This window comes from Zootoca vivipara, chromosome 2 (assembly GCF_965207765.1).
Source record: "Zootoca vivipara chromosome 2, rZooViv2.hap1.1, whole genome shotgun sequence".
NCBI classification, from domain to species: Eukaryota; Metazoa; Chordata; class Lepidosauria; order Squamata; family Lacertidae; genus Zootoca; species Zootoca vivipara.
The window spans coordinates 68,359,105-68,383,482 of record NC_142584.1 but is presented as its reverse complement, the minus strand read 5'-3'; the positions used below and the strand labels follow the sequence as shown (position 1 = coordinate 68,383,482).

The following is a 24,378-nucleotide window of genomic DNA, read 5'->3' as shown; positions in this document are numbered from 1 at the left end:
TAATAAATTCAAGCTGCTGGATCAACAGCCCCCTACTCTTCAGTCTTCAAATTGAAGCTTTAAGGACTAATGTCATAGGAACCCCTTGTTCTATAGGAAACCTTGTGGTGATCATTCTCTGTAAGTGGTGTTTTGGGTAAAACATCATTTAGTAAAGGTGCTGTGGTTGCTCTCAAGATTTCCCAGTTGGTGCTAGCATCCGTCTTGGACATGGTTTTTCTTCTTCTTTTGAAATGCCATATCTAAAATACCTAATTGCTTCATGCAGTGCAGATCCTTGATTTAGCATGGTTGTAATTTGCTTAAAACATGCCTGTTTGTAATAATCCAATTAAGCAATCGTAACTAGTGCAATGCATAGTGTCAATGGATAGGACACCAGTGTGTGTGTCTGTTGGATGCCTCTAGCGTAGTGGTTATGATGCTGATTTCTTTAAAAAAAGTTTCTTGCTTTTACTCTGTTTTGCTAAGTCCATAATGGCTGGTGTTTCCAAGACAGGGGAAAGGGGGGAGCGGCGGTCAGGATTTAAGTGGTGGTGGAAGATGAAACTTTGTGGACATTTGAGAGAAGGTGGTTACAGTAAAAGAATGTCAGGTCATTGCACTGCTGTGTATGCGGAATATTTGCTGTGTAGTGCACCAATGATCCTGCTGGGAAGGGCCAACTCTGACAGCATGCTGCAGAGCAGTACAAACATTCAGAGTCTTTACAATGTGCTGAGCAAAACACCACATCTGTGATTGCAGAAGGTTATTTAACGTGGATGGATAAAGTTATTTGTACTCAATGAATAGCAATAATGGAAGGCAGTAAAAACCTTTTAAAAATTGCATCCATTTTTGTAACGAGTGTGTGTGTTCATATGGTCTGAAAAAATAGTTGGTTTCAGAAAGAAGAGTTAAGGCTCTTACAAATGCACACATGCCCCAGAAAGCGTAAGATTAGGATTTTCCCTTAACTTCTGCACCATGTAGGCTGTAAACACATTCTAAAATCTTGTATATTGTGCTTCCTTACAACTAAAACTCCATGCACTCACACTTTTCCTTTAATCCTGCAAAAACAGAATAACTTTAAGGTATGCTGTATGTCTGTAAAAATAATTATTCTAGCAATTAAAAGAAAACTTGTAACTCAGCCATTTTTCATCCTATTTCACTGAGCACCAAGGTGATTTCCCATACTAAATTTCATGTGGATAGGATAATCCTATTGAATGTACTTGAATACTGAAGCACAAGGAATGTACTTGTGCTTTCTAAGTGTGAAATTCTATACAGCTATTCCTTCCTTTCTTTCTTTCTTTCTTTCTTTCTTTCTTTCTTTCTTTCTTTCTTTCTTTCTTTCATTCATTACACTGTAACCCACATTTAGGATCCAGAGTAGCCAAAGATACTGAGCTAATCTTTTAAAAGTAAATCTCCACTGTAGCTAATAAGACAGCAAGATTTGGCTGGCATAAAAGGTGGTACTACACATTACATGTAAATCTACATGTGACATATACTTCAGCCACTTACTTGCATTAGGGGGGAAATGGCTTCAAGAGGAGAGATTTGGAGAAGAAACACCTTGGAGAAAATGTGTTTAACCCTTCTTCTGCCTATTTTTTTTTTTTTTTTGCACCTTTCCTCCTGTAGAAGCCAGGTTTGGAAGGGTAAACAGACATCTGGAACCCTGAGGCTTTTTTTGGGGGGGGGGAAGGGCAGATCAATCTGCTTCTACACTCCAAATCACTTCCTTACAAAGCTAATTTTCCCTAATAGAAACAGCCATTGAGACATTGTGTGCATCTAGGTACAGGATGTACTGTAGTTCCATTTTTACAATAACGTATGTTGCCTTCCCCATCAGATGCTATAATCTGCACAAATGGACCATTGCTGGTCAGTCCAATAATTAATTTGCCCAATTAGAATGGAGGACATTCCTCTGATGCACTTGGGGAAGAGGGGCCCCAGTCCTTAAAATATTCTGATGGCTCCTTACTACCCTTAATAATATAATTTTGTTTTAGCCTATAGAACGTATTATGTGCACTGCTTAGGGATTCTTTAAACCCTTTGTAATTTTTTTAAAAATAAATACAAGTATGGAAGAAGGACACCCCCCCCCCAACAATAGTTGTTTCTCAGCAGCCTGATGGCTTCCTGTGCAGTTTGGTGTTGAACGGTGTGACAAGTATGGAGGACGGAAACATCCTTGAAATGTGCAGGGTTATCCCACAAGAAGTAGTCCCTAATAATCTCTGAGTGAATGCATGGCAGGTTTTCAGAAAGGGTGGCAATAACGACAGCACCTGGCAGTGATGCACCATCCCCGTTTCTTGGTTCGAGTACCTTGTCCCGGAAGAACCATGACAGGACATGGTTGCAGCAGCTTTCCTGGAGCTATGAAGACCTCCTGCTTCCCCTATTCTTGATTCCTCTTATTCACAGTGATTATTTTCTATGATGGGATGTGGATCCTTGTGTGCCTGTACAGGAGCTGCTATACAGTGGTACCTTGGGTTACAGACGCTTGAGGTTACAAACGCTTGAGGTTACAAACTCCGCTAACCCAGAAATAGTACCTCAGGTTAAGAACTTTGATTCAGGATGAGAACAGAAATCAGGTGGCAGCGGCGGGGCGGCGGGAGGCCCCATCAGCTAAAGTGGTACCTCAGGTTAAGAACAGTTTCAGGTTAAGAACGGACCTCCAGAACAAATTAAGTTCTTAAACTGAGGTACCATTGTAAATTGATAGCTTGTAGAAGTTGTGGTCTCAATTGTTCTGCCTGTTGCTTTCATGCCTCTGCTGTGAAAATATTGTACCCCAGCTCCACAGGCAGAGCCTGTGTCCTTGCCAGGCTTTCGGTGCTGAATCATCTTGCCGTTGTTAGCTAGCTGTGTAATCCCTCAGCTTGGCTCCCCTTCACTTTGTGGCTTTCTGCTGGAAAGATCAGAACAAAAACACACAAGATTTGCAGAGGAAATGGATGTCATTTGATCAGCCTGGCCGCCTCCTCAGAAATGGCCTTGTCCTCTGGTGACCAACCTCCCTTCTAAAGTAGAAAGAGGATGGATAGAAATTAGGCAGGATTTTCTGATGGAGTTGCGAGCCTGCTTTGGGCATAGCTTACCAGAGAGAAGATTTTTTGGGGGGGGGCTGTTAAAGTATTAAATAATTAAATCAGTTTTTTTTAATGTAAACAATAAGGTTGTAAAATAGCATGTGGTCTTGGGTCAGATTTGCAGCACTGTTTAGGACAGGGGCCCTCCAGATGTTGCTGGATTCCAATTCCCATAATCACTGGCTGTGATGGCTGGGCTGATGAGAGTTGGAGTCCAACAACATCTGGAGGGCACCAGGCCCCTATGAAATATGCAAAGAAATATCAATGGGAAACTTGGTCTAAATTGGTTATTTAAATGGGCCTTTCGCCTTGCTAATTAAGACCATGGTTTAAATCTTCTTGTGTGCCATCCCCTCTTAATCTTAGAAGGATTAGCAAGGGAAGCCTTGCCAGGAAAGAATAACAGGAGCCAGGTGTGGAGGTTGTCACCTGAAAAGCTGGCCGACAACTTCAGGAAAGGCTAGCTAGATGCTTGAGGATTAATGGAGCGGGTATGTAGTAGCGGGTTTGCAGCTTGGTGATACGTCTGGATCTTTTGCTGTCTCTAGAGGTTCAGGTGGCCTTGGTGGCTCGGGGTGCCTTCCATCAGCTTTGGCTGGTGGCCCAGCTGTGCCTCTATTTGGAAAGGGATAGCCTAATTTCTGTCCTCTATGCTGTCATCTAACCTCTAGGTTAGATTACTGCAATGCATTACACATGGGGCTGCCTCTAAAGGTGGTTCAGAAACTTCAGCTGGTGCAGAATTCAGAAACCAGGTTGCTCACCAGTATAAGATGGTTTGAGCATATTGTATCGATCCTGGCCCAACATCACTGGCTGCCAATTTGTTTCTGGGCCCAATTCAAAGTGCTGGTTTTGACATTTTGTTGTTGTTTAGTCGTTTAGTCATGTCCGACTCTTCGTGACCCCATGGACCAGAGCACGCCAGGCACTCCTGTCTTCCACTGCCTCCCGCAGTTTGGTCAGACTCATGTTCGTAGCTTCGAGAACACTGTCCAACCATCTCATCCTCTGTCGTCCCCTTCTCCTTGTGCCCTTAACCTTTCCCAACATCAGGATCTTTTCCAGGGAGTCTTCTCTTCTCATGAGGTGGCCAAAGTATTGGAGCCTCAGCTTCAGGATCTGTCCTTCCAGTGAGCACTCAGGGCTGATTTCCTTCAGAATGGATAGGTTTGATCTTCTTGCAGTCCATGGGACTCTCATAATTGGTGGTTTTGACCTATAAAGCCTTAAATGGCTCAGGACCGCAATACCTCAAGGACTGCCTCTTCCTCATAGGAACCTACCCGGACCCTGGAATCGTCATCTGAGGCCCTTATTTGTGTGTCTCCTCCCCAAGAGGTCTGGAGAACAGGCAATATGAGAACATATTTTTCTGCAGTAGCTTCCCATTCATAGGCTATTCCCCCGGGGGGGGGGGGGCTAGCCTGGCACTTTAATTACATATCTGTAGGTACCATGCAAATACATTTCTCTTTAAGCACGTCTTTGCTGGATTAACTTTTTATGGCTTCTTAAATGTGTTTATGGAAGGGAGGTTGTTGGTTTGTTTTCGTTTTATTATGTATTTGTGTTTTCATTTTTATGCTGTGAACTACCTTGTGATCTTCAGATTAAGGGTGATATACAAATTTGATTTATAATGGAGGGCCTTTCCCAATGGTTGTGTTCCATGTGCCCATGTTGTGGCTCAACCTGACTGTTCCTGCAAGGATTTACAGTCATACCTCGGGTTACAGATGCTTCAGGTCGCGTCTTTTCAGGTTGCGTCCCGCGCTGAACCTGGAAGTACCCGAATGGGTTACTTCTGGGTTTTGGTGCATGTGCAGAAGCATCGAATCGTGACCTGTAGCTTGCTTGCTTGCTTGCTTGCGTGTGTGTTCTAGTAGGAAAGACTCAACTCTCATTTTTGGAAGGATGCCATTGCCATTCTCTTGATGACTCAATTTCTCACTGCACATTCATGGGTACATTGACTGTAAAGTGTATCCTGTGAGTTCTGCTCTGTGGTTCTGCTTTTCTCTTGACTTCTCTGTGAGTTGAAAGAAGGAAGGGATCTGGCCAAAGCTGTGAAGGGTTTTCTGGCGTCTCCAACAGGGCCTGCCTTGTCCTGATGTTTTCTGCCTCAACCAGCACCGCAGACTGGCCGCTCCCTTCCCCCCAAAGGCCTCCCTCTTCCTCCCAGGAAGGAGGGTTTTGTGTTTTGACTATAAATGGCTTGCCTTTCTGCGCAGGCTCTCTCTGTCTCTGGTTTGTTGCTATAGTGATGAATACTTTCCTCTTCCCTGAGAGTAGCATTGTATTAATGTAACTGTGCAGCCATGATTAACTTAAAATGACGACAGAGGGTGAGTGGGATACAGACGTGAATGTGTGTCTCAGTAGCTTATCTGTTAAGAGTCAGGCACTTGATAGCCCCAAACACCGCAGAGAAAGACGTCTGTGGCTCAGAAGTGCATGATGGTGGCACAGTTCAGCCATCCTGCATTTTGGGAAACAAGTTTTAAGGCTGTAATACTCTGCTTGTTTACATGGATGTAATTATGAGTGAACACAGTGGGACTTGTTTCCAAGTGAACACACAGAGGACCAAAATGTGCATTTTTTGTTTTTGTTTTTTACCCTAGTTCTTCAGCATAGTTTATTAATACATAATGATCAGTTATAGGCATTGCTGAATGTATCTGTTTCAGTGCTGGTTATTTTAGGAATGTGCCTATATTACAAACATAATGTATGCAGTCGTTGGAGATTTTCTGAAAGTTACATCCCTATCTGGCTAAAAATCTGTCCAGGGAGCAAATCACTTACCAAGTCTGGTTCACAAACTTTTCCTCAATGAGTCATTAGGACCCATTCTGTCACTGCCTAGAACAGGCATCCCCAAACTGCGGCCCTCTAGATGTTTTGGCCTACAACTCCCATGATCCCTAGCTAAAAGGACCAGTGGGCAGGGATGATGGGAAATGTAGTCCAAAACATCTGGAGGGCCGAAGTTTGGGAGTGCCTGGCCTAGAAGCTCCTGCTATTTTCAACCCCTATCCTGGAAATGAAATATCTTCTTTTGCCACATTCCCAGGACCCAGTACTTACTGCTAGTCTACCCACAAGACTCTCATGACCCTTATGAAATCCCTAGTCAGTGGGGAAGAATATACCGGTATATATGAAAGGGCAACAGAATGAACCTATTTTCAGAACCTTACTTTTTTTTTTTACTTAAAAGCTTACACATCTTTAAAAGATGTGTAAAGACGACCATGTCTTTCCTATTAAAATGTATTATGTGATTGACTGGCATAATCAAATGACTTTTGTTAAAATAGCTTCTTCCTTATAAACTAAAATGATAATTTCTGCCTGGTCTCTCGCAAGCTTCTTTGGTGATCACTTGTAACCGAGTAAGATTGTCCTCCATAAACACGGTTTTAACAATGAGTCCGTAAGTGGCTGTGGAGGCCAATTCTGGATCCACACGTCCTTCCACAGTGGGGACATTGGTTTCCAAGCGGGAGTTGATCACGGTGTGGATTTGCCAAGCGCGCCTTCCTCTTAGCACGTTTCTCCCTTGCGTCCTGAGATAGAGTTTCTTCAAAGCCCATGACACCTTTGGTAAAGGCTGTTCTCCAACTGGAGCGCTCGCAGACCAGTGTTTCCCAGTTGTCAGTGTTTATACTACATTTCAGATACAGTGGTACCTCTACTTACGAATAACTCTACTTATGAACGGAGCTCTGTCCGCCATCTTGGATGCGGTTTAGATAGGATTATTTCTGCTTACGAATTTTTAGATAGGGTTGCTTTGACTTACAAATTTTTTCTCCCAATGCATTCCTATGGGATTCGACTTACAAATTTTTTCGACTTACGAATGTGCGTTCGGAACGCATTAAATTCGTAAGTAGAGGTACCACTGTATATGTTTATAGATTGTTTGTGTTTCATTGACTCATAGAATTTTAGAGTTGGAAGAAGGAACCAAGGGTCATCTAGTTTCCCCCCCACACTTTTTGAAGGCTTGTTACCCATACGGCATGTTTGCTTTCTTGATACTCTATGGAGTATCACAGACATGTTTGTTTCTTGCTTGAGAAACTTTGGTCTATACCAGTAGTCTTCAACTTTTCAGATCCTAGAGCCACCTTTACCCCAAACATTCATTTGGCGACCCATTTCTCACTTTTCTTCCATATATTTATATGGTGGTTGCATAAACCATCTGGACTATTTTCTTCCACTTTACTAGATATTGTGGGCCTACCTCCATATCAGAATGTTTGGTCTTGAGGATTTTGCTTATTTCCAAGATGGTTGGAAAAATATTTGTTTGTGGAACCTACGGTAGCATGAAAGAGGGAAGACTTGTGAACCTCTGGCAAATATACATGGTATATGAATGAGTGTGTGTGTGCACAACATGAGCAAAGGCACTCTTGCCTTTTCTTGTACAGTCATACCTTGGGTTAAGTACGCTTCAGGTTGAGTACTTTTTTGTTAAGTACTCCACGGACCCCTCTGGAACGGATTAATCCACTTTCCATTACTTTCAATGGGAAAGTTCGCTTCAGGTTCAGTACGGAATTCCGGAACCAATTAAGTACTTAACCTGAGGTACTACTGTAATCTTAATCTTCTAAAGCAGGGTAGCCAATGTTGTTGGACTACAACTCCCATCAACCCCAGCCAGCATAACTAGTGGTCAGGGATGATGGGGAGTCCAACAATATTTTGAGAGTACCATATTGACCACCTGTATTCTGAAGCAATTTACAACCTATTACGAGCCTCTTTTCTTACCACCCCTACTCCTTTCTCCCTGCAGCTACCTGAATGATTTGGAGAGGATAGCCAAAGTGGATTACATTCCAACCCAGCAAGATGTGCTGAGAACCAGAGTGAAGACCACAGGCATTGTAGAGACTCATTTTACCTTCAAAGACCTGCATTTCAAGTAAGTACATGAACTATATAGCTTCCTTTGGGAAAATAAGACTCAAGGTGTACCTAACGTTCATTGCAGAACAGATAAAGTTGGATTTAGCTATCAATGTATTTGACACCAAGGCAGGCTTAGCAACATTATGCGCACCCTGCACCAGAGGGCTCTCTCGTAGCTTGTTTGAGCCACATGTGAGAGTGTGTGTGTGGGGGGAGCTTTGATATTCTAGCAGAGACCCTTAAGCCTTTAGGCGTATTTGCGTATAGCCCCCTGTACTGAAGGGTGGATCCTCACCTGCTGGGCCATGTAACCATGTACAGTTTGATAAATCTTGGGAAGTAAGTGCCAACCTTGGGTGTTCTGCAATGAATGAAGGCTTCCGTGAGAGATGGGGCCTCCATTTATGTTCTCCTTATTTTGGAAGCAATCAAGGGGACAGCTATCTTTATCTCTTGGAGAAGAGGAGATACTAACGTGCTTGGAAGTAGGAAGCCATATATGTTCATCTCCACCCCTTGAAACTCAGGCAGCACATTCATTTGCACCACCTCCTCCTCTTGGGAGTCGTCATATCTTTGCGCACCATATTATTGTCACAGATCAGCTATAGGTTACTCCAAAGAAATAACAAGCAAGGAATCTATTGCCAAGTAATGGAAGCGGGTGGAACAAGAGTAACTGCTACTGAATGGCCTTTCCTTCCTTTTTTAAAAATAAGTTGCTAGATAAGTGCCTGGGCTGGAGTAGAACACAAAAGCATTGAACAGAAACAGTAAATATTATTGAATGGTGGGCCATTCATATTTTGCTGCAGCAGAGGGAGAGGGTGCTTCACATTCCCCTGATGCAGGCACCCCCAAACTCAGCCCTCCAGATGTTTTGGGACTACAGTTCCCATCTTCCCTGATCACTGGTCCTGTTAGCTAGGGATGATGGGAGTTGTAGTCCGAAAACATCTGGAGAGCCAAGTTTGGGGGTGCCTGCCCTGATGTCACAGGAAAATGGATGAATTAGCAGCAGTTGCATAGTGATCTGGGAAAGGCAATACAGTTGAATAACATACATCAAAAAGAAATGCCAAGTCAACATGGGTGCCTGGCCTCTGGCATTACATATGTAGCATTTTCACTTGTGCCTTTTTGCATATATATTTTTTATCTCATCCTGCAGATCAGGGCAACTCCTTGGACTACCCTGTTTCTCATATTTTAAGGCATACCCATAAAATAAGCCATAGCAGGATTTTTAAGCATTCAAGGAATATAAGCCATACCCCGAAAATAAGACATAGTGATAAGCGCAGCAGCAATGCCGGCCACGGCAGGAGGAGGAGGAAAAAAATAAGACATCCCTTGAAAATAAGCCATAGTGTGTTTTTTTGAAGAAAAAATAAATATAAGACATGTCTTATAATATGAGAAACACGGTATGTGACCATTTACTAGTAGGGAGGCACATGGTAGTTAACCATCAAGTGAAACACAGCTGTGTCCATTGCCTTCCAACACAGCAAGGATTATTCAGATTGCCTTGCCTTCACTGTCTCATACTGCAACGATAGAAGCTCTGCTTTAAACGCTCTGGATGTGGTCATTCTGAAAAGCTTTGCTTTTCCACAAATCCATTTGCTAGTTGTCAGAAAGGGATGATGCATCCCAAAGCTATAAGGGAGCCAGATTTTCAGTTGGAACCAATTTCTCCTTAATCGGCTTATTTGGTGCCTTGACAAGCACCTGATTTTCTTCCTGGTCTTGCATGCAGGAGAGATGTGCTTTTCTTTTCTTCCCTTTTCTTTTTGGCTTTGGAAAGTGTTTGACTCTGGGTTGAATTAGAAAGGGAACATGCTGGCTTGCCTTTACCAGAGCATAAATGCATGACTCAGTAAACCAATAGGCTGAGCTGTAGGGTCTGGCATACAAATGTCTAGGCTGAGATGGTGCCAGTGTAACCTCCCTGCAGTTGTCGGTTCTGAATGCAGCACGAAGGCATCCCTGTGGAAAGCCTTTGTATTCTAAGGATTAGACCACAAGAAACTAGAATTACAGATTTCCTTCCGCACAACAGAAAGGCAGGCTGCTATGCCAATATATGGGCGAGCAAAGTGCACATCTTCGTGGTATGGGGAAAATGTCTTTGGGTTTGGGGTGTACAAAATTTGAAGTTCCAGATTATCTGGGAAGCTGGAAATACAGCTAGCAAAGGCAGGTTGTATTTGTACACCAGCTGGCTAGCACACTTGAGTTGCTGGAGCAGTTTAAAGAGTTCACTTCCTTGATGCATGGACCATTATTACAAGAAGTTGGCCCCAGGTGACACTTTTTAAAGTGTGTGTACACTGGAAAATGCCAAACATGATGGGGTGAGCTAGTTTAAAACTAAGACTGAAAACTTCCGTTCTGGAGGACTCTTATGATCCAATTGGTATTCAGTTCAAGGTAAGCGCACACTCTGCACAAAGGAAAGGTGGACTTTACTGGTCAGTGAACTCCACAGTTTGTGACAAGTTGAGCTAGAAATGTCACTGATTGAGTTCCAGTTGAGGATCCCTGTGCACAGTCTTATCTGGTTACACTGATCTTCAATGAAAATTTAAATGAAGGCAAGGCATGAATTGCAACACCAGCTGGGAGATTTGGGGTGAGAGGAGTCCATCTGTAACATGGTTCACACGTCACATTAAACCAAAGTTAAAACGTAATGATGGTTTAATGAGAATGGGCAGCATGCTGGTGCACATGGCTGAAAAGTTCTTAGTCTCCTCCTCCTCCACTCCTGCACTCTTGAAACCCACCTGTTGGCTACAATTGAAGGCGTCTTTCAAACATCAGTTGCCAATACTATGGGTTAAAAGAATGAGTGCCATTGTTCAAAGTTAATGTGATGTTGATGGGCAAAACAGACTGCTGTGTTCCACTCCTGAGTCTATCAGTCGAAACAAAATTAAAAATTCCTTCCAGCAGCACCTTAAAGACCAAGGTGCTGCTGGAAGGATTTTTTTATTTTGTTTCGACTACGTCAGACCAACACGGCTACCTACCTGTAACTGAGTCTATCAGTGTTATTTTCTCTTCTTTATTACTATGAAATAGATGGAGGCAAAGAAGCAAACTTTCTAGTGAAGACTGGCTTGAAAGAGGAAGTGTGTTGTCGGTGACACATACCACAGGGATGTGATGACAGTTACTTTTGCATCTCAATAGATCTAGTTCTTTTTCTGTAGGATTGAGTGATAAGGAATTGGTTTCCATATTCAAATGAATGCAGTGTGATTATAGAAAAAATAACAGATGCAAAAAGTAGAAGCTGTATTCTGGCTGTTTTGAGTTGCAACTTCTAGTTGACCATTTAAATCCTGAAAAGTCAGTTGAAAAAGATTGAGTTGTGTCTTACACTCCTATGGCGATTATTCTGATCAAAAACAGAACTAAACTGCACACATCCCACAGCTGCCATTGCCAACAGTTGTAAGGACCACAAGAGCACACTTAGGCCGCATTTGCACATAATGATAAGGCAGCATTCTGGCTTCATAAACTATGCTGTGCACAAGTTGTGAACTGATGCATGCAGCTGACTTGCTCCTGCTTCACTCCTTCCCTGGCATAAGTGGGCAAACAAACCAGGAAAGGTGCAGGTCAGTGTTGAGTCCAGACCCAGGATTATGGTTTCTGCCTCATTATCAAGACATAAACCAACAGGAAATGATTGATTAAATCCAGCTAGTGTTCATGGTTGAAGGTGTAACATTAAACACTCCCCATTCCAGTTGTTTTGCCCATTTGCACCAGGGAATAGCAAATTGGGAGTGATGGAGCTGTTTATACAATATTGTTTCTCAAGACAAGAACCTTAGCTTCCCATTAAGTGCAAACGCAGCTTCTTAGTCAAACGCTGCTATACGTTGATTTGCATAGCAATATTCAGACACCAGGTTTCTCCATCAGTGTCACAGTCATTTGACCAAGTATGTGCTCTCATCTCACCACTGGCTTTACTAGCAGGGCAGGTGCCCAGTGAGCACCTGAATATTCGATTCAATTCAACACCTTTATTGGTGTGTAATCATATAAACCATCTATACAAAATATAATTCCGAGACATACAATGAAAAGGGGAGAGAGGAAAGGGATAATGAGTCCTCGGCGGTCACTATTGTGTAGGCCCAACTGCCCCAGATTTAACTTCAAAAATTCTAGTCAAGAATTGCACCATAACTCTATTAAGAGCACCTGAATATAAATAACAGCACTGTTGCTGAGAAATAACAATTGCTTCTAGTGTTCAAAATACTTCTAGACTTCTCCCTTCATTGGGGCAGCATACTGTTTGAGAGTGGTAGTGCCACCTTCACTTGCAGGTATATAGAATTCCTCCTCCCATGTGCTTAGAATGTAGTAGGAGGGTCACAACCTTGCTCCCTAGCATGGGGTGATGACGCACGTAAGTTAACGTGGCTACCTTTTTGTTTATGGCATGACCCTGTTACTCCAGTGGAGCATCCGGCAACTCAGGTGTGCAGTAAACCAGACTGGCTTAAGCTTCCCATCGCAGCCAAATTCTCTTACTTGAGCAAAGTGGTTCTGTTTCTCTTAGCGCAAGGGGCAGGTGCCCCGGTGATATGAATGCTCTGAGAAGTGGAGGCCAAGTGTGAAGCACCCTGCTGCCCTTAGAGCCCAGCATTTGCTGTAATAAAAAGCTCCAATCTCAGTATATTGGATTTTCAGTAACATGGTTCTTTCTGGGTCATTGTTCTCCAGAGGGTAGTGTGCCTTCAAGCCAAATAAGATATTTCCAATCATTTTCCTTTGCACAGTTGCATGTGGAACTCGATTTATATGATTTCCAATAGAGTTGATGCCACTTCTTTCCCCTCTAGCTACTGCTAATGACTTAATGACTGTTGGGAGGGGAGAGGAGAGAGGCTGCATTTTTCATTCCGTCTACTTTGTCTGAGACAGAAATATACGTCAGCCAGTGTAGCTCAACAAGCTAAAAGTGAATGGTTTGTATGAATGCCCAACTATACTAGGCCTAAAAATGAAGGAAAATTTGGTTCATGTAGTGAAAGGAGAATAAACACAGCAGTTGTTTCTTCTGTATGCCAATACACCTGTTTGTTATGTTTGTTGGAGGTGGCCTTCTTGTGCTCTTGAGTTTGTAGGGGCCCTGTTGTCGTAGGTCAGAAAAGTTAGTGGCTTCCCATCCCTCTGGCCTGGCCATGGTGAGGGTTGTCTTTCCTTCCTGAACCTCCTGTCGTCATCTGGGAATGTCCTGAGGCTGCCGCCTCGTCATAGAGAAGTACGGTATGTCTGCTGCATTAGAAAGCAACCTTGCAAGCTACTCCAGAAATGATTAGTCCACAGGCATTTTTACTAGCCCCCCAGGTCCACATATCTCTGTGCTAGCTGTTTATGCCGCAAGGAATTTATTGGTTGCTGAAGTTAATGACTGGAATTGGAGGGAAAGGGGAGCTCTCGTGTATAAATATTATTACATCGTCATAGCAATACTTAAGAGTTTCCTCACAGTGGTTTGTTGAAATTTAGAAGGAATATCTCCCTCTTGATTATTATGTCATCCAGATCTCTTTCCCCAATGCATAACTAAAAATGCATCTTGATGAGCCCTCTTGTTAAATTTTATACAGCCTTTTTTCTTCCTTGTGCAAGCGCAGGCTTGGGTTTTCAACTCCATTTCTTAATGAAGCAAGTTCTGTAGTATGTTTCTTAGCACCTGAGAATGTGGCCCAGCTTTTCATTGAGTTGCTGAGGCGTGCCTTTTTCTGGGGGTGGAAGGGCAGAGTTTGTTTACATGTCACCTCGGTTTCCTGTCTCCACTTTTCCTTGGGATGGAATTCCCACTCCGTTTCCTCTCATTGTCCAGCCGAGGGCTCAGCCTGCCCCTGGTGCGTCGGCAGCCTGTCTCCACAGCCCTTGTGTGGAAGGCTGGCAGCAAGCCAGGCCTAGAACTCTGCAAAGAATCCCCCCAGAAAGGGGGAGGGGGGCTCTCCCGCAGCACGACTTCCCTGCCAACTCATAGGGCCACTTTGAACGTGGTTTTCCAGCACTGAGAAATAATCTCTCTGCAAAGTGTGTACTTAGTAGTGCTTGAATCCTATTTATGTTCTAACGGCATTTTTATCTTGCCCTTCTTTCAAGGAGCACAAGGCAGTGTGCTCACATTTACACACTCTCTTTCTTTGCCCCTTGTGAGGTAGGCTAGGCTAAGAGTGTTTCGGCCGGAAGGTCACCCAATGAGCTGAGTGCAGATTTCAATCTATGTGTGTGTCCCCAAAGGGTCAGAGTCCCAACCCCCAGCCCACCACACCAGCCTCTGCAACATCTCAAATGTTTGGGGAAAGGGGCCTGTTCAGTAGCTCTTAGTTCTGAACTATCATTGTATGTCAGCAATGTAGCAGAAGGCTTAGAAAATACAGTTTAATCATTTACCATGAAGCTTCGGAGTCTTGTCTTGTTCCCAGCAAAGACGTAACTGTGTTGCCCACAAGATTGTGCAGGCCAAATAAAACATGCAGATTGAAGTCCTCCTTCAACCACCAGGCAGAATTCAATCCTGAAATCGGGTCCTCCAATCTAGTGTGACAAATTTCCATGGATCTCTTTGGTTTTCAGATAGTCTCCTTTGCTTTAGCTCCCTAAGTTACAGGTTCTGGATGTTTTCAGAAAAGCGTTTGTTTATAGTTAAACTTTACCTTGGCTTTATAGATTTACGGCTGCATAAACAGTAGTGTAGCATAGCGCTCAGAAATGAGCTGGGAAGCCACTGTTCAAATCTTACTAAAGAACTTGAAGAGAACATTCGGGGGGGGGGGTCCATGGGGGAAGAACAGTCATATCCCAGGCCAGGGCAGACAGTGGGGTAGGAATAGCTAGAAGAAAAATAAGTACAGTGGTACCTTGTTTAAGAACACCTTAGTTTATGAACAACTTGGATTCAGAATGCTGCAAACCCGGAAGTAGATGTTTTGGTTTGTGAACTTTGCCTTGGAAGCAGAACATGTTCCACTTCCTGTTGAGTGTGTTCCATTTGTAAATTGAGTCCCCCGCTGCTATGGGAAAGGACACCTTGGTTTAAGAACGCTTTGGTTTAACAACGGACTTCCAGAACAAATTAAGTTCGTAAACCAAGGTACCACTGTACACTGGTTCCAGGGCTAGAGGAACAGCCCTTCCATTTCTGTCTCTAAAAACAAGGAAGATTTTTATTTTTATTTTATTATACTTATATATATCGTTTTGTCACATGGTGACCACAAAGCAGTATTCAGTGCACAAAATTTCAATTAATGAAACACAATTAAGACTATCATAATTTGACTTAAAATGAAACTTTCAGAAACTTGGGAGAACAAATGAGGCAATGGAATCCCACCCACTCTGTGGCCATTCATGATTCCAGAGAGAGGGAATTACACAGCCTTGGAGGAAAAGGCCCTGCCCCATGTCTCCACACAGTGAGCTAGCGCTGCTGGGAGGACTACAAGCAGCCCCCTCCCCCCCCTCCCTTGGGACTCAGGTTGGCTGATATGGGGGAGAGGCACTCCATCAAATACATAGGTTCAGGGATTTATATGTTGACACCTTAAATAGGGTCCGGTGATGTATGGCAGCCAGTACTCTTTTAATAGCTGCATTCTGGACTAGCCAGAGTTTCTGGACTGTCTTCAAGCAAAGCCCTTTGTAGATTAATCCAAACAGAAGGTTAGTTGCAATGCAAAACAGTAGTCAGGCTTATTTTGGTCCAGGAACAGCTGTAAGTGGTGAATCAGCCATAACCAGAAAGAGACACTCCTTGCCACCAAGACCACCTGGGCTTCAAGTAAGAGAGCAGGATCCAGGAGCAATTTGATTGTGTACCTGTTCCTTTAAGGGCAGTGTGACTCTGTGTGGAACAGAATGGATATCCAACTTGCAGCCACAACCACCTCATGATTCAGCTTCAGTTGATTGGCCCTCATCCAGTCCATTGCTCTTCCAGACACTGGTTCAGCACCAACACAGCTTCTTCTAGTTTAGATGGGAGAGAGAGGTGGATATCATAAGCAAGCTTTAACCCCTGATGACAACACCCAGTGGCTTCATATAAATGTTTTAAAACTTTTACTGTTCTGGCATGCAAATCTTGCTGCTAGCAGTCCTGGGCACGAGCATCACATATTAGCAGCACCATAACTAATAACAAGAGCTGGGGTAAATTTATTCAGGTGGCTACTCAGGTTTTTGCAGGAATTGTTTCTCACTCTTTAATTTGTCTTTTGACCTCTCCTCCAGACATGTTTGTTATCTGTGCCATCTTCATTGATCTATGTCATAATGGAGAGTAATTGTTTTATTTCCGGTCCTGATTGGGTTCCCCCCCTGTTCTTCTCTTGTTTGTTGTGTTGAGTGCTGTGAGGGTGGGATGAAAATTGCACTAACACAGAAAACTCTTAACAAAATAGTTTTAAATAGACTTCTTTCCTTTAGTTTGTATGTGGACTTGGGGCCATTTTCGCAAAGAACTAACCATTTATTCTCTGTCAACATCCTTTTAATATAAACATTGACATTGCTTCCCTTTCCTTGTGCTCCCAGACCACACTCATTGTACTTAATGAAAACTAGTCAGTTAGTTGCTCCCTCCATCTATAGCAGGCACCCCCAGACTTCGGCCCTCCAGATGTTTTGGACTGCAATTCCCATCATCCCTGACCATTGGCCTACGATTCCCATGATCCCTAGCTAATAGGACCAGTGGTCAGGGAAGATGGGAACTGTAGTCCAAAACATCTGGAGGGCCGCAGTTTGGGGGTGCCTGCACTAGAGGTTTGCAGAAGTACTGTACCAAAAAAAAACAAACAAACAAAAACCCCTAAACCAGAGCAGTCAAGGGCTTTGTGTGCTCAGTTGCCTCAAAATGCTTGTAGATGGGGGGGAGAGAGGGAGGAAAACCAGAGGGATGGGAAATGGGGTGGAGTATAGCAGAGGAAAGTGGGGTCGGCTTACTGGAAAAGTCAATGGGAGCAGCACTCCACACTGCAACGTTTTGTTGCAGGGCCTACGTGTTCCTTTCTGGGGCCTGGACTGGTGTGAGTGAGTGGCATATGGCTTTCCTATTCTGTGGCACCTGGTGGTTCATTCATCCTGAACCTATTTCCCATTTCCATTCTCCCTTGAGTTCTTCTATAGGTATCCATGGTAGTTTGGCTTCTCCTAGGATTCACAATGATTTATGTTGGTAGATGCAGTGGCCATGTTTTAGCTGCATTTATTAGTCATTCTTGGAACATGACGATGCCGTCACATGGCCTTTGTTGGGAAATCACCTGGTGTTTTAGAGCAGTTTCTAAGTACCACTAATGGCCTTGCTCAGGTCCTGCTGGGCAGCTAACCCATTATTATGCACTGCATGGGCCTTCAAATGACTTACGGCTCCATTAGCCAGATCAGATGTTCTTCTCCCCCCACACACACCTACCCCACGTCCCCCAAAGCAGAAAATATGCCTTAGTTTACAGTCCTGTCCCACTGCGATGCAGCCCACACACGTTTTTGCTCCTCCAGCAGAGGCAGAATCATTTTTCTCCTTCCATCTGTCCACAAATTGAGGCTGCAAGATAACGATCTGAATCCAGAGTGTACTTCAGGAAATGCTTGACTACCACTGCCAGGCAGTGACTAATGCTCATGTTCTCTCCTAGTGATATCAGGGTAAATTCTCAGGGGAATGACATTAGAGAAAGTATCTCACTCATATGCAGTGTTATATTAGCATTGTCTTCCTTTGCTACCTTACTACGAATGCCAACCAAGATAATGTATATATAGTCTAAAATGCATGGGGTTCAACAGATTTCCTCTAGGAGCAAGGCCTTTTCAGTCACAGGACCATCCTAGCCCAAGCCATAACGCTCTATGTTTTCAAATGTTGGTCTAAAACCTGCCCCTTTAAGCTGGACTTAGAGGATTCTGTTGCTCCTCACCCTTCTGTATAGGTTTTATTGTGTATTTGAGTTTCTGCTGAGATTAATATGTCTGGTTGTGTTCACTACTTTTCAACTCTTGCTTTGGTTTTATTGTACAGTTTTTTTTGTTGCAATGTTTTTGATGTTAACTGCTTGGAGTAAATTAGTAGCAAGTGTCAGGCAGTGGCTGTCTCCTCTCACTAACTAACCTCTTTGGCCTGATATACTCTAAACTGGGCATCCCCAAACTTCGGCCCTCCAGATGTTTTGGCCTACAACTCCCATGATCCCCAGCTAACAGGACCAGTGGTCGGGGAAGATGGGAATTGTAGTCCAAAACATCTGGAGGGTCGGAGTTTGGGGGTGCCTGCTCTAAACTCTTAATGCTGGGGAACTGTTTGTATCTGCCTTCCATGAACACTTTTTCTTGGGAGCTATGGCTCTTCTGAAACCACAAAAGTAATTTTCTCTGTGCTTCAGGGCAGGAAGACACAACCCATGAAGCACATAAATTTCATTGAACGCAGCAACTATGCATGTCATTTATCCTCAGTAATTTGACAGACAACCTCCTATCCTGATGCGGTAGTGCTATGTTACCCCACTCACAGGATAGGCAACATATTGTAGACATTAATAAGGGCAGAAGAGGGAGGATCAGTGATCACCATTTTTGTATTTCAGCCATAAGTTTAATACAGTGGTAATAATAATAATAATAATAATAATAATAATAATAATAATAATAATAGCAGTTAGTGTTATAGTTTGGGAAAGTTTTTCGGAAGCCAAACATCCAATTGAGTGCAAGAAGCTCCTGCAGCCAATCGGAAGCTGCACCTTGGTTTTTGAACAGTTTCGGGAGTCAAACGGACTCCCGAAACAGATTAAGTTCGAGAACCAAGGTTCCAGTGTAGAACATCACATGTAGATCCAGCCTCAGTGCCTATTGCTTGGATTAGGGAAAATCATTGCCTTGTGCTAAACTGGTTGTACAGAAATCCTTATCCAGTGCTCTGGTTACTGCAGCTATCATGACACCGTCATCATGGTTGTGTTACTACCCTTCGAGTTCACTGTGTGTGTTCCTTAGTGCACTGGCTTTGGCTATGCTGTCAGTCACTATGTTGATGCTGAGAATGGTGTATTCAGCAAGTCTGTTGGTGTTACTCCCTTTCAGACACTTAGCAATTGGGCTCCAGGTCCCAAACAGAAGAAAGATGTACTTCTTAACCATGCAGCAGATGGCTCTGAGAGATGCAAGAAGTTTCCTTCTTTCTTTACATTTCATACAAGGAAGGGAAAGTCCAAGAACGTTTATCTGAGGGAATCGGGTCTGGGCAGCAGTCTGCTACTCAGTATACTCATATTTGCAACATTCAGCAGGCAGGAAGGTTTGCCCTCCAAGCCATTTTGCAGACTTAAATCTCCACATTTCCCCATTGTGCCAGTAAGGAACCAGACTCAGTGACTGCTTCAAAGTTATACTTAGTTTCCAGCCGTGGTTAAGCCCATCTTTTCCTTTGGTTTTCAGCAGTATGATCTTGCTGTAATTGCTGTCATGTCAGACCTCAGTAACATTGTGGGGTTTTTTCCCTCACAGGATGTTTGATGTGGGGGGACAGAGGTCCGAGAGAAAGAAGTGGATCCACTGCTTTGAAGGAGTGACTGCCATTATCTTCTGTGTTGCTCTTAGCGCATATGACTTGGTTCTGGCTGAAGATGAGGAGATGGTAAGGAAATATTCATGTTTGCAATAAAGCCTTCAAAGTGCCATGCTTGCTCTTTGGGACAGAAATCGCTCGATTTTGTTTTCTTAGATTTCCCTATACTCTTAGGTCTTCAGCTCCTTTGCCCTTCCCCCTTCTTCCTCTAAGCACACTTCTTGGGCTCAGCATATTTGTTGCCTTGACAGAATCGGATGCATGAGAGCATGAAGCTGTTTGACAGCATCTGTAACAACAAGTGGTTCACAGACACATCCATCATCCTCTTCCTCAACAAGAAAGATCTCTTCGAGGAGAAGATCATCCACAGCCCCTTGGCCATCTGCTTCCCGGAGTACACAGGTACGTAGCGCCATTTTTTATTTGAGAAATTAACTTCAAATCCCACATGTCCTTAATTACTCCTGTACTCTGGGAACACTGTCCTTGGATTGGCATCAGTGGCAGGTGAGGAGCAAGTTTCTGTCTCTCAATCCCCCCCCTTGTGCCCTGCCATCTCTCTTTCTGTATCACTCCCAGTTTAGTTTAGAACTAAAATCTAGTGGGAGGTGGTGTGCAGGCCAAATTTATTATAGGATTCTTCTAGGTCAGGGATGGGGAGCCTGTGGCCTTTCAGATGTTGTTGGACTACAACTTCCATCATATCATGCTGCTGAGTCTGGAAGGGTAATTTATGCCCTGAAACTTGCATGGACTCACTGTGGGGAAAACTACAATTCAAAGATGGGCACGACCTATTCAAAAGGTGGTTAAGGAGAAAGTTTCTATCTACAGATGCTTATGAAAGCTGTGTGTCAATTTCCATGCATATAACATAATATGAAATGTAGGCAATACACACTTTTGCCAAATTCTGACAAAGCTTCCACTTTTAGAAGCAAAGGATTGTGGTGGAAATAATGTGGGAACCAGGTAAATTGCACATTTGATCAATGCACACATTTTGTAATATATAAGGGATCAGGCATGTAAGGGTGAATATAAGCAGCCAACTTTTCACATGGGAAGTGTGGGGCAGTTTCCCCATTGCTTTATTGTACACTCTTGGTCTCTTTTCAACAACATATAAGTCGTATTATAAATCTCTGATACACATGCTTTGATTCCAGGGGAACATTTCTATTTCTGTAAGCTAGGGGGCAGTAGCGTGTGCACTTGTGTAAACTTGTGCATGAAGACCTTGTCATTTATACAGTTCAGATCCTGAAAAGTAACCACAAACAGAAAGGGAAGAGGTAACACCTTAAAAATTGTAATATTTACCGTGCCATATACAGCTTTGCTACTATATGTTAGTCTTCAGAGTGCCACAAGACTCCCAGTTGAATGAAATTCCTGTGATATTAGAATTTTCTTGCAAGGGAGTGGAGCAATTCAGTGACAGCACAAGCCCTGTGTCTTTAGAACAGTAGAAAGAAAGGGCATGGCCTTCTGGATAGGCCCAGGAGGAAATGAAATTCAGAAGACAACCAGTCTGCATTTTGCTCAACAAGTGTGGCTGTAGCTAATAAGTGAATGGTAAGTGCTGGGTGTCAGGGGCCCAGTTGTAAGACTTTGGCAGTGGAAACGGGAGGTGCTTTTGTGCCTGTTGTGCACGGCAGGAAGTGTGGAATTTTCTTTTGCTGATACGCTCATCAGCTGCAGCATGTAGGAAAATGAATAAAGGAACAAGGCCAAGGCAGCTTCTCTAACAAATTTAAGTAACATGTTGCAGCCCTGCTCACTCAGCTTGCCACCCCCTTCCATCCTCCCCCCACATCAGCCCTTAGAGCTTCTTTTCCCCATCCCATGCAACTACTGTACTAAGCTCTCTTTTCACCTTCCCAATCCTATTTCTGAAGCCACTTGCCTGTTCTGCAACCCATTTTCACCTTTACCCCCAAGTACCCCCAGCCCCTCCTTTTGTGCAGCTCCCCTTGCACAGACCCCCCCCCCCCGGTAACCTCCTGCATCTTCCTCCTTCCTCATATTGCAACTACAAAGCACCCTTTTCATATTCTGCCCGGTTATGGAGCCACCATCTCCTCTCATTCTTCAGACCCTTTCAGGCTCCTGCTTTCTACTCCTTTCTTCTTTCTTTTTTTGCATTTTTTACATTCACTCCCTTCCCCTCCACCCTCCTTTTCTCAATTCTCCCTTGCACACAGATTGCCCCCATTTCTATTCTCTCTCCTCTTTTCTTTTCTGAAGCATGGAATATGTGTGTGTAAAGAGAAATACAAAGAGAAATAGTTGAGATATACACACACAGTAGCAAACAGAGCCTTTCCCAACTCCTTTCTTACTGTACTCAAATCTTGTTTAGAACTGCTGCTACCCCTCTGGGTTACCCCTCCCCCTGCTTGCTCTCCTCAAATCTCTGCCACTGTTCATAATTGACTTTTTTTTGTTTTTACTCTCGGTATCTCTCCATCCCTGCTTCACTCAAACCACCATTCAGCTCTGATGAATATATAAAAACGGCCAAGAGTTAGAATCGCTTCTTAGGGATTCTGCAAGAAGGATCTCTTCCCCTCCCTTTTCTTCTCTGTTTTTAAGCCTCCTCCTGACCGGAGAGGCATGGTATGTAAAGCACAGCTAGGGATGGAAGAACCTGCCAGTTTCAGTTCTGTCTGTTTCTCATGTTTCCAATTTTGCAGTTGAAATAATAAATCCTCATGAAAATTCAACAGCAATTTAGTGCTAATTTCTCCTAATAAATAAAATTTATATGCAGTTTTGACTAAGCTACACATTATTGCAAAGCAATTTTTACTAATAACAATGGGTGGGGTATAAATAAATAAATAAATTATTATTATTATTATTAATTTCCTCACACCCTAATGCATATTTTTATGCATTTTTGTCAACTATGGTTTGAGACCTGCACATTTCAAAGGATGGCTGTGTTTCAGTTCTCATATTGCTTTGGAAAGTGTGAAACTGATCGTTTTGCAAAGTGACTTGACCCCCCCCCCCCAATGCACAGCTCTATTGCAGTGGCTTCTGTCGGCATTGCAGCTTTCTGGTATGACTAAGCTGTGTGGCTCCTGAGGTTCATGAGGAGGAGCCGGAGCCGGTCAGGCAGTGTATTTCCCTTTGAATTTATTTAGACAGTTTTGCTGTTAATTCATCCAGTCGCTACTCAGTACTAGGCAGATGAGGAAATCAGAACCTTTTCCGGGCCAGAGTCTTCAACTCTGCCATACCGCATTTCTACTATAAACTGCTCATGGATTAAAGTAAGCTCAAGCTGGAGGTATCACGATTGTTCCCAGTATTGTTAGCAGCGTATGTTGGCCTCTTTAAGGACTAGAGCAGGAGTTACTGCATTGCATTTCTGAACTACCAGCGTCTGATTCCATGGGTGTCGTTTCAGGGGCAGAAATCTACATTGAGTTAGTGCACCTAGTCCTGTCCTGATACCATTCTGTGGATCTCTCTCTCTCATTCTCTTTCCCCCCTCCTCTTCCTTAGGGGCCAACAAGTATGATGAAGCTGCTGGCTACATCCAGAGCAAGTTTGAGGACCTGAACAAGAGGAAGGACACCAAGGAGATCTACACCCACTTCACCTGTGCCACTGATACCAAGAACGTGCAGTTTGTCTTCGATGCTGTCACTGATGTCATAATCAAAAATAACCTGAAGGACTGTGGGCTCTTCTAGCTCTCCAGGCGGCATCTACTGAGGAACACGGGAAGGTGAGGCATTGCACACACTCATCCAGGTGCCTGAAAGGGCATGCACTTCTGTTTCTTCCCAGGAAATAAATGTGTGAGCAAGACATGGCTGTCAATTCTGTGACAACTCTGTACACCTTAATGCACCATTGTGCGTGGCTGTGTCTCAAAGGCAGTAGCAGAAGCAACTGTTTGAGATGCCAAAGGTGGATGGGCACTGAAAGCTGGCAAGGCGAGGGGGCAGAGGAGTGGTTTTGCTGTTGCAGAAAAATGAAGCAGAGTCATTGATGCCCCGTGAACTTGAGTTGATGGAGCTGGAGGGCTTGGCTTGCTGGAGGGGAGAAATGCTAGCTTGTTTTCATGTGGGCTCCCTTCAGCTCCAGTGGAGATGAAGCTCTTCAAAACCTGATGGGGGATCAACTTGTTTAACTGCTCTGAACCAATCTTGAAATGCATCTGGGCCCCTTGGCATAATTCCAGGCTCAGGAAAATGGTCCATCAGAGATTAGCTCCCAGGCCTTTGGCTTTGTATTAAACAATCTATGGCCTTTTAAACTTTTTTTGGGGGGGTAGTATTATTATTTGTTATTGTGTTTTTATATTGTAAAACTGCCCTGTGATCCTCTGATGACGGGCAGTATACAAATTTAATGAATAATGATCCAGCAGGCTCTTCTAATGTGCTTAAGAAATGAAGGGTGAACCCTTCTTTCTCTGGGTATATTACAAACTAACATTTAGCTCACAGACTGGGGAGGTACTGAATCAATGGTTGCACATGTGGTGCTAGCTGAATGTCGCTTGGGTCCACCATGGCCACTGAAGTGAGCAATGTTTGTGTATATCTGTCCACCTCCTTCAGATAATTGACTTCCGTTCTGACAGATGTGCAGAAAATTAGAGGCAGCAGGCTCCAAAAGCAGCTTCCGGAGTCCTGCCAATGCCTGCGGCCAATGCACTCTTCTATC

At 43.6% G+C, this 24,378-nt stretch overlaps 1 protein-coding gene across 2 annotated transcripts in view; it reads left to right on the top strand.

Moving 5' to 3' along the window:
- The window catches only part of GNAI2 (G protein subunit alpha i2), a 132,575-nt gene that overhangs the window by 106,984 nt on the left and 1,213 nt on the right, over positions 1–24,378 (top strand). For both annotated transcript variants that reach the window (XM_035105998.3, XM_088662147.1), the window contains exons 5-8: positions 7,939–8,067; positions 19,623–19,752; positions 19,935–20,088; positions 23,206–23,431. In XM_035105998.3, coding sequence (XP_034961889.1) covers positions 7,939–8,067; positions 19,623–19,752; positions 19,935–20,088; positions 23,206–23,396 — 604 coding nt within the window. In that variant the 3' untranslated portion in view covers positions 23,397–23,431. The remainder of the gene's footprint in view (positions 1–7,938; positions 8,068–19,622; positions 19,753–19,934; positions 20,089–23,205; positions 23,432–24,378) is intronic.